The following is a 10,922-nucleotide window of genomic DNA, read 5'->3' as shown; positions in this document are numbered from 1 at the left end:
TAGGAAGGAACAAAAGGGCTATGACCAAGGCTTCACCCCCTGCCCTGCGGGAATGGAATCACCACCAATCTCAACCTATTACTTCACCACAATTGGAACTGCATCACCATAGTCAAAGAAACAACATCACTGCTGACCCAAAGAGGCAAAAGCCAAGCTTTTCAATCACTCAAAATCAGTGGGCATCTGTTCCCCCTTGCTTGTATTATAAAATTAGAGGATGTGCTACAAGTATAGAAAGTCTTGGCTACTAAGTAGCTCACAAAATAGCAATTCTAGAAAGAAAGAAGATCTAGTTGCTAAAACACTAAAAGAAAAGAAACAGAAAATAGTAACTACTAAGTAGCTATTGACTAACCCCTAAAACCCATTAGAAAAAAAAAACACTAAATTAGTAGTAGATCTAACAGAATATTCCAACAATATCCTAGATAATCTCCTCTCCACACAAACCACATAGACCTATGCAAATCCTCATTCAATCTTCTAGAATATCCTCATTCAAAAATCCTCCTAATCTTCCAAAACAAACAATAAATACCAAAATAGAAACTAACTACTTATTCCCGTATATGACACAAATCCTTAATATTTGGGCTCATAAGATTGGCCCATTAGAATACTAAACCCAAAAATACAAAGCTCACGGCTCATATAACCCATTTGGCACTGAAATTAAGCCTAACTTAAACGGAATTTAAACCATAGGTTCAGTTGGACCCAATAAACTAAACAAAACCCAAAACAACAGGCCCATCTTCTCTTGTCCTGGAATTTTGCATCAAATACCCTCCGGGCCTCTGTATATAATCCAGTTAATCTACTAAACAATCTATCAAAAATGTAGAATTTACCCAGTTAAACTCAAAAATTCCCACCTAAAAAACTCCCACTTCAATTTCCCTGGAAGCATAAAACAATGCAAAACCAGTAATAAAACCTTTCATAAAAGAGAGAAGAGATATACAATACCATTCATATGGTGCAACCTTTTTTTTTTTTTTTCAACTCAGTGTAGGAACCCATTATTCCATGTACAACGCTGTTGCATAGCACCACATGTGAGTTGGGACTAGACCGGATGTTGAATACATCGGACCTTCTTGAGCTTATTTGTCCTGTCCTGTCCAATAGAAGAAAATGGATCTGAGTTTATTTATTTATTTTACAATAATGGTTTGAGATTAAAGATCATCTCATGTGCATCTATTTCTGGTGCAAATGATGGATCTCTTAGCTTAGGCCACCAGTGTAGCTGGACTTGACATGTATATGTTGTTTGCAAACTGCATTTGCAAGACATGTATTCAAGATTTTTCACCATCCAATTAACATGTTACAATAAAACAAAGTGGAAATTTTGAAAAATCACTTGCCAAAAGCTTCTTCCAAGACCTTCCAAATTAAGAACCAGGAAACCTAAGGGATGGCCATGGAAACTTAGTTCTATGAAAGCCAATCTGAAAATCTTTTATTAAAGAAATTTTTTTTATGAAGATAACAGTGAGCACCTGAGGGTACTTCAGTAGGAGCTTCAATAAAACCAGTGAATTAACAAACCGAAATTTCAGATTTCATTTGTCAAGGTTGCAAGGGACAAATAGATATTTTACATTTTGAGAAATGAACATTAAGGAGGGGTTAGAAAACAACTGAATTCTCAAATCCACCAGGAAAGGTTTGTCAAAGTGTCAAGAATCTCAAAGGAAACTGTAACTTAACCCCCCCCCCCAAAAAAAAAAGCCTTCCCCTGGCCAGAACATAAGCAAAAAATAAAAAATAAAAAAGACCATAATACCTCAAAAACAAGTCTGAAACTGAATTAGGTTAAGTTGCACAATTGCAACATGTTGGTCACAGGTTCAAAACATAGAAACAGCCTCTCCTGCGAAGCTGGGGGTAAGGCTGCATACATTTGCCCCTCCCAGACCCTATAGTAGCAGGAGCCTCGTGCACTGGGTTGCACTTTAATAAAAACAACTAGAGCTAATTTTATTCACATTACAGTTGTAACCCAACCAAAAAAAGATAAAGCAAACTGAAGAATGTCATGCATATAAATAGAGGGATACAGTTCATGTTTATCCTGTAATGTAAGAATCAATCCCCAATTAGACAACTAGGGACTAATTCCATAGTAGGATCGTTCAATACAAAACCAATAACTCAACCTTTTCCCAACTAAATGGAGTTGGCTACATGGATTTATGCGGGGGATGAAATGAAAAAAGAAAAGGAAAGAAACAAAGCAACATCTTAGGAACATCCCACCTAAAAGGGGTCCGCTACACGGATCTTAGCCTTTCAAACAGCTCTATTTGAGGTCATACCAAAGTCAAGAGTCAAGACCCAGATTGTGCATGCCTTTCCTAACAACCTCCCCTGTGGTAATTTTAGGCCTACCCCAAGCTCTCTTAGCTCCCTCCATTTGCATCTGATCAATCCTCCTTACTGGGGCATTTCAAGGCCTCCGTTAAACATGGTCATATCATCTTAACCAACATTCTTGGAGCTTGTCTAGGATCAAGGCAACTCCCAAATCAGCTCCAACTATGTCATTCCTTACTCTATATCTCCATTAGTCTTTCCGCATATCCATCTCAACATCCTCATCTTTGCTACACTCGGCTTATCTATATAACTATATTACGCTTCTTAACTGCCCAACATTCCATCCATACATCATAGCTAATCTTACGACTATCCAGTAGAATTTTTCTTTAAGCTTTAGAGGAATGCGTCGGTCACACAATCCATCCTACTTTAATCTATGAAAAATATCATCTTCTATTTCACCTTCCTTGATTGTGGTTGACCTCAGAAATGTAAAATAGTCACATTGTGGTATCTCTCTCCTCGAGTTTCACCACTTCGTTATCCGTCCTTGTGCGACTATAGTTACACACTTACTCCGGCTTCGTTCTACTTATCTAAAGCTCTCTTGATTCTAAGGTAGATCTCCATAACTCCAACTTATTGCTAATCACTGCTATTGTCGCATCCACGAGAACAATATCAACTGCAAAAATCATAAACCATAGAACCTCATCTTCAATGTTCCTGGTTAAATCATCCGTGATAAGCATAAATAGATAAGGGCTTAAAGTTGATCTTTGATGTAATCCAATTATAATTGGAAACTCGATGCCTTGATTCCCACGGTTCTCACACTAGTCACCATGCCCTTGTACATGTCTTTATTTATATCCACATATGTACTCGACACCTTCTCTTCTCCAATACATGGCAGATTAACTCTCTCAGGACTCTGTTGTAGGCCTTTTTCTAGGTTGATAAAATACTATATGAAGGTCCTTCTTGCAAGCTCTAGATCTCTCCATGAGTCTCCTAAGTAGGAAAATTGCCTCTGTTGTGGATCTATCTGGCATAAAACTGAATTGGTTCCCTGAGATACTAGTTTCTCTTCTTAGGTGGCTTCGATACCTTCTCCCATAATTTCATACTATGACTCATAAGTTATATGCCTTTATAGTTATTGGAGCTCTGGATATCACCTTTATTTTTGTAGATTGGAACTATAGTGTTTCTCCTCCATTCATCTAGCATCTTTCTTGGCTGTATATCAGCCTTCTTGTTATTTAAATAGCAGCCGATTACAATAAAATCCTAATAACAATCTAATTAACTAAAGAATCCTAAAAATAGAAACTATCTATTACATAAAAGTAGAAATAACTAAAATAGTAAACTTCTAAAACCCCACACAAAGCAGCAACCGTCTTGGACTGAGTATATCACACAAGCTGTCTTGGGCCCACCAAATGTGCTGATAGTTCCTTTTTAGTCTTTATCGCAATGAAGAAAATATTCCTAAATTAACTCTTTAACTTCTGTCCTGAATTATCTCCTTAATGCGATCTGGATTGGGGATCGCTAGAGTCCACAATTGTGAGCATCCAACATCCAAAAAGATCTCCACACAGCTGGCACCGAGTCTGGAAACATCTTCCTTCAAATTATTAAGGCTAATCAATATCCACTAAATCTGGGAGATATTCTGGGAGGTTTCTTCCTTATTCTGGAAGGTATCTTCCTCCAATTCAGGCTGATCGATGGGGGGCAAGAACTTGGATAGATTACTGTTGAATACCACCGTTGATCTACATCACTGTGTCCCTCAGTCTCCCCACAAATAAGTCACACAACACAATTATAACAATTAAGTAACAAAAAATATTCACTTTTAAAGCAAACTGAAGAATTGTGTACAGATAAATTTCATTGTAGTCTACTCCCTCTACCCCCTCCCCCCTCTCCCACTCTCTCATGTACGCTTTGACGGGGTTTTGGATGAGGAAATCCCTATCCTACAAAATGTGCACATACAAGATTCCTCTCCTAACGAAGGCCCCAACTTACAAAATAATTCAATTCTTGATTCTCGAAAGATACTGTAATTTAAAATATGGTTTTTCACTTGAACATGCAACATGTGGAATTGAGAAGAGAACAATTACCTTTGGCTTAGGGATATGAGAGACAGAAGATCTCCTCAATAAAACTAGATAAGAACAAAGAACAGAGCATTACAGCTGCATAACAAACGGTAAAACATAAAGTTGTTGACATGATATCCAGTTCTTGCAGAAGGTTAAAATGTTAAGGTGAAATTTCATTTTTCTTTATTTAGTAAAAACCTAAATACCCTCAACAAGATAATATGACAATGACTATAGCATCTAATTAATTGATGCTAACAGCAAAAACTGTCTACTAACTGAAACTAGGTCCCATACAGCTGACAATGCCTAATGAGGAGTTATTAATCAGGCCTAATCAGGATATGTTAGGGTTTCCTGGTGAATAACAAATATACATGACATCAAATACACAAGAACCTCAAGAAAGAAAGAAAGAAAGAAAAGGGAATAAAACGCTGAATAGCCAAAGGAGGGATTTCCTAATTTCACTGCACTGCAATTGAATAATTAACTGCACAATACAACAATTATATGAAAGGATACAATCTTGTTCCTTTTTATTCAATTCATTCATAAGCCGAAGGACTGCCTCTGCTATCAAATGGTAGATTTTCTAACCATGAATCATCCAAGAGAAGGGTTGATGATTCTGACTCGGTCAGCCACTCAGCACTAACATCAATTTCATCATAAATAATTGGTTTACATCTTGAATCCCTATTTTGAGTTATAGCATGTAACCGTAAATTGCAGTGCACAAAAACCAATTCGTTGAACTTTTCCTGTTCCATTCTGTTGCGTTTCTTATTATATAAGTTTTCAAAGGTGCTCCAGTTCCATCTGCACCAGTGAGAACTACAAGGTTGGCTCAGTATCCGCATTGCTACTCTCTGCAGCGTGGGGACTTCATAACCATATACTGCCCACCAGTCACCTAAGAAGTAAGGATAAACAACTACAAGTTAGACACTACATACAGAATTTCAAGAATCTATAATTTTTAAATAAATGAGAACAGTAAAGCCACATATGGATGTGGAAGAAGCCATCAACTTCTTATTTATTGCTCTGTTTGGTAAGATGTAAAGTGAAGCGAAGATTTCCATTGGTAAGGTGAAATGAAATGGAAGTGAGTGGAAATGGCCAGAAAGTTACAGTAAATCAAACACATTTATATCGAATATGAATTACCATGTGTCCACAAGTGATGCAAATTATTATGGGCCCCACATGTCATTTTCCTAGTTGGGTTATATTTTATCTAAAATCAAACGTATCTTTCTAAAGAAACACAACTGAATCTTTTTCTCCAACTTTTTTATATTGTGGGCCGCATGCATGGCCGCACATGCTTTCAAATCCAGTAACATCAACACTGCGTCACCACCTCCAATCAAATATCCGTTTTGGAAAAAATAAAAAATATTACCTTTTCTTCTTCATTTCACTTCTCTTCTCCTTACACATGGAAACTTTATTTCACTTCCAACCAAACAACCGAAAGAAATAACAGATAAAAATTAAACCAATCATATATTCATCCAATTTGCAGGCTCTTTGCATGGCCATCATATCTAAACTTATTTTGTGGCCATTAGAAATGTAATAAAATCGTCCTATCATGTCAGAGTTGCTGGCACAAAAAATCTTGATTAAATCCACTTTATGGTGGATCCAAACATGTGGTGTGCCACATGTGGAGCAGAGACAAGAAGGTTTGCTTCTTCCCATTCTCCCTCTCCGACTCAAGTCAGTTAAAAACAAACAACTCATAATGAGAGCAAGGAAACAAGTCCCTATGGATACATACCTGGAGAATTCAGTGTCCTCCCCATGACAGCAAACTCACTCCCAAGAGCACCTACTGAATTTAGATACATGGGATGTTCCTTGGTGAATTCAATCTTATCTTTTTCCTCGGGAAGCATCTTCACCATCGCATCTTGAAATCCATTCCTCATCTTTAGGTCAATCTTGCTACTTGGGTAATAGAAAATAGAAGGATTAAGGAAAGCTGCAGCTGCATGCAGTGGAGAGTGTAGCTGTATATTCCATCTCTGGTCAATTATATCCCAAATCGGCAGATATTTCTCTTCAATCCCTTTATAATATGCTCTAATTGCCACCTTTGCCCTTTCAATGCCTTCATATATATAGCCCATAGCAGGCATGTCCCCATCTACAATCCTCAAAACTTTAACAAGAGGCTCCGATACACTCACAGCTTCATGAGCACATTTCCAAAATCTATCTAGATATAACAGGGACTTAATAACTTGGGCATCAGATCGCCTGGAATACACAGATGACGACCACTCTGTATGGGAAAACATGTGCTTTAAATTATCCTCTTGTATTACAAGGGATCTCAATGTGAGGAAATTTGTCACAGATCTAGTAATTTTTGGTCGGATCAATTCCCTTCCACCAGTGAACTTTCTCATCATATTTAGAATCCATGCATTACTGTATATGTAACGAGTGATGCTCCACGCCTCTTCAATGACTTCACTGGCCCATTCCTGCTTACTGATATCCTCCAACATCTTATCAATACAATTTGAAGCACAAGTAGACCAGAATAGTAAGGGGTACCTGGAAGTGAGAATCCTCCCTGCATAAACAAAACTCGCCGCACTATCTGTTATTACTTGAACAACATTTTCCAAACCGACTTCCAGAACAGCAGACTCAAGCAATTCAAACAAGTATTGAGCATTGTCTGCATGACCTGATACATCAACTGATTTAAGAAAAAGTGTTCCTTTAGGGCATGTAACTGATAATGCCACAAGAGATTTGGTCCTACCATCTGACCAGTAATCTGACAAGATAGTGCAACCTGTCTCTTTCCACTCATCTCTAAGTTTTCTGTAATCATCATTTATTTCACCTTTCATTTTTTCCAAGAGAGGAGAACGCAATTGGTCATAACTGGGAGCCTTATAGCCCACCCCACACTCCGCTATAGCATCCACCATTGCCTGATAATACATGGACTTGGCAGCACTGAAAGGAATAGAATTCTGGAAGAAAAACGAAGCAATTTTTTTATCAGCATCATCCTGCTTTTGCTTTTGTGCAACATCTACCAATGGCTGTTCACTTGGTGAAGGGCGTGGATATAACAAAGATGGGCAGGTGCTACCATGTTGTCCACTAGATCCAGGATTGGGATGTAAACCACCACTAGCAGAAGAGCTATTTTGAGGACCATTGGCCACACGATCTGCTTTTGGCTTCTTGGCCGTCTTCTGTTTCTTTGGAGTACTTAATATGTTTTGTATCAAGTCTCTTACGTCATTTGGGACCTCAGTACAGGGAACTATGTCTTTGTTCTTGATTTGAGCAAGATGAAACTTCATCCTGTAAACCCCACCACTGAACTCTCGATGACAATAATTACATCTCACCTTCTGTCTTGTTGCATCAACCAAAACACAGTGCTCCCAGCATGCATCTCTTCCTCTGACCATCCTGCGGCAAACAAATAGTCTTAGCAACATCCCTTATTTTCCAGGCCCATGACTAAACAATTTCAAAGGGCAACAAAGAAGTGAGAAATTATACACAGAATACTTTAATGGGACATTCTTGACATCTTTCAGAAACTTCCATACTGATTCCATATATTAAGGTTAACACGTATTGGGTCTAACCCAATTTGTCAAATTCATCAGAATCGATTATAATCCTGTTCAAATCAAGGACCACTTTTGTAGGCTTAGAAAAAAAAAAGCCAGTTGATAGAAGACCTCTTAACTAAAAATCAGCTCAAATCTACCGAGAAGTGCCAAATCTAACTAAACATTCGGCGAACCAATCCATGGATAAGGTAATCTTTTATAATGCACTGAATTTATAGACAAATCAAAGCGAAAATATATTTTGATCAGATTATATCCCGACATCCGGATCACATTCTGTCTCCAGACCCAGTTTTCAAACTCAAATACCTAATAAGAAGTCAAAAGTGTCAAAGATGAACAAAAAGCATTTATCTTTTTATCATATAAGAAGACATCATGAACGCTTCACTCCTTCTTCACCCTACCCCAGTGAGAGGCCACCAAAGAAGAGCTCGTCGACCGACTGAACTCATTCACCAATATTTATCAAAACTCAAGTGAGATTCGACATAATTGAGAAGTAACTAGAAACCAATAATAACTTTTCAAAACTTCAATTTTATAATGGCGGGATAAGTTAGTTTGTGAGCAACAGCAGTTCCAGAGACAGAATCAAAGAAAGAAATTCAAAAGAACATCAGATGCAGTGGTTGAGCCCGAGGCATGAACTCTGACTACAAAATCTCTTCCCCAATGCCGGGGGAGGGGAGATGAACTAGCAAGAAATGAGTATAGATTAGACTGGGATCAGAGACTCATTAACCCTACCTCACTGGAGAGTAGATCTAGTGCGTTTGAAGTTGTGCTCCTGGTTTGTTTCTACTGCTGCAACTGATGATGGGATCGAGTTCAGCAGCTGAGGAGTGAAGAGAGAGAGAGAGAGAGAGAGAGAGAGAGATTGGAGGGAACAAGTACAACCGAATCCGATATCCGAAGGAAGGAATGGAGAAGGGGTGATCGGCGATCAGAGGGTGGGAGAAGCGAGGAAATGAGAAAAAGAACGCGGCGATAAATATAGTGGTCTTCACGAAGCCAGTCACCGATGAGTTTGGCGTGGAAATCGCCCACGACCGATCCTTCACGTGATAACCGCTACGTGCACGTGATTCTAATGCGAACCACGGCTTTGTACCAAACGCTATATGGCAGAGTAAGCAGACACCCAAATTCAAATTTTTGTTTTAGGAAATAGAAGCCTTGAAGCTAACGAGAACTCTACACCAAGATACATGGAGAGATAAAATGGTCATTTCATTTTATAAAAAAAAAAAAAATCATGCGACTGTTGATGCTTTCGTGTGTGTTTGTAGTGGTCCCTGAACTGATGTAGAGACTATATTGCCTTCTAGGGAATCCTTTTTTTTTTTATTGTTATCAAATAATTTGACTATTTGTTTTGAGTTGAAAAAGGGAATAAATACGTTATATTCTTTATATTTATATAAAATTATTTGTGACACAGTGAATCACGATAATTACAAAATGTAACATAGAATTATAAATACACGTAACAACCGTAGACTTGAAGTAGCAATTTTCAATAAGGGGGAAATATGTGTGTGATGTGCTCACATGTAGTTTTTTCTTTTGATGATTCACAAATATATAAAATTAGAAATAAGAATGTATGGAATATAAATATTTTTATACCTTTATTCATGTAATTAATAATTTTATATTATAAAAAATTAAAACAATATATTCTAAAATATTTGGCCAAATAGAAAAAGGAAGATATTCTGGCATCCCTATACTTAATTTCATATCAGTAAGTGTCATGCTTTTGCCACATAGAAGAGTGTTGTAATGATTCTAACTATTGGATGTCTAGTGAATAATGTCGATTGATCAATGCATTAAAATTCTAATCGAATTTCAATAAACCTCTTGATAGCCCCACATTTTCAATACCTTATTTAATCATTTAGTAAACTCATGTTAGTTAAAACTAGACATGTGCATATGTGACCTTGTAGGCCCGCTTGTCCACAATGTTCCAATCCATTCATAATTGCCACATGACAGTCATTTAAGGGCATGCTTATTTGAGTGAGTACATGCCAAGGCCTATATCACACTATAAAACACATAAAGCTTCCCATAAATTCAAAATCATGAATTCCAAGATATGTTACAAAAAAAACTCATTTATTTATGGGTAATTTACAGCACCACCCCTTGGAGAATGCCATTATTATAGGGACACCCCCTCTCTTTCACCAAATTAAACTCAGACCCCCTACCGTCAGTCTCTGTTAAGTGATGCTATGAAATGACATTTTAACCCTTATAAGTAAAACACCCTTATCTTATTATCCCAAAAATACCCCTCTCTTCACACGTATACCGTTTCATTATCTCTGTATCACTCTCTCACCATGGCGATGCCCTTGAAATTGCAGGAGTCTTGAGCTTCCCCTTCATTCTGATAATAGCTATCGAAGGCATAAGAAGGAAAGAAATCTATGCAAAAAGTGCAGCCAAATTAGGGAAAACAAAGACAGAGAGACGAAATTCTTACCAAAGCTTGTAAATCCTGAAAACCGAACAATCAATCCATCCCAATTAAGAACTATGATCAATACATACAAGATTATATAAAGAGGGGAAAACCAAGACAAAGAGACAATATTCATGCCAAAGCTTCCAAATCCTGAAAACCAACAGGGAAAAGAGAAGGTCTTCTTCATCAAATCAAAAATGGAAGGAAATAGATCTATGCAAAAAGTGCAGCCAAAACCACATCCAAAAATGAAAGGATGAAGAAGCCTGCTCCGCGAGTCGCCGCAAGTCCCTCCAAAGCTTCGTTCGTCGTCGCTGCCGCTGTTCTTCAATTGCCGTACTTGCATCC

General features: G+C 37.7%; 1 protein-coding gene across 1 annotated transcript; it reads right to left on the bottom strand.

The window, feature by feature from the left end:
• Window positions 1-4,902: 4,902 nt before the first annotated feature.
• LOC122081818 lies at window positions 4,903-9,131 on the bottom strand. The gene is made up of 3 exons (XM_042649145.1): window positions 8,840-9,131; window positions 6,253-7,919; window positions 4,903-5,376 (listed from the first exon to the last, which is right to left on the bottom strand). The coding sequence occupies exons 2-3, from the start codon at window positions 7,916-7,918 to the stop codon at window positions 5,009-5,011; spliced, it is 2,034 nt and encodes a 677-aa protein (XP_042505079.1). The 5' UTR covers window position 7,919; window positions 8,840-9,131; the 3' UTR covers window positions 4,903-5,008.
• Between the last annotated feature and the right edge of the window lie 1,791 nt (window positions 9,132-10,922).

The sequence above is a fragment of the Macadamia integrifolia genome, chromosome 6 (assembly GCF_013358625.1).
Source record: "Macadamia integrifolia cultivar HAES 741 chromosome 6, SCU_Mint_v3, whole genome shotgun sequence".
In the NCBI taxonomy this organism is placed as follows: domain Eukaryota; kingdom Viridiplantae; phylum Streptophyta; class Magnoliopsida; order Proteales; family Proteaceae; genus Macadamia; species Macadamia integrifolia.
This window is presented reverse-complemented; position numbering and strand designations above follow the sequence as displayed.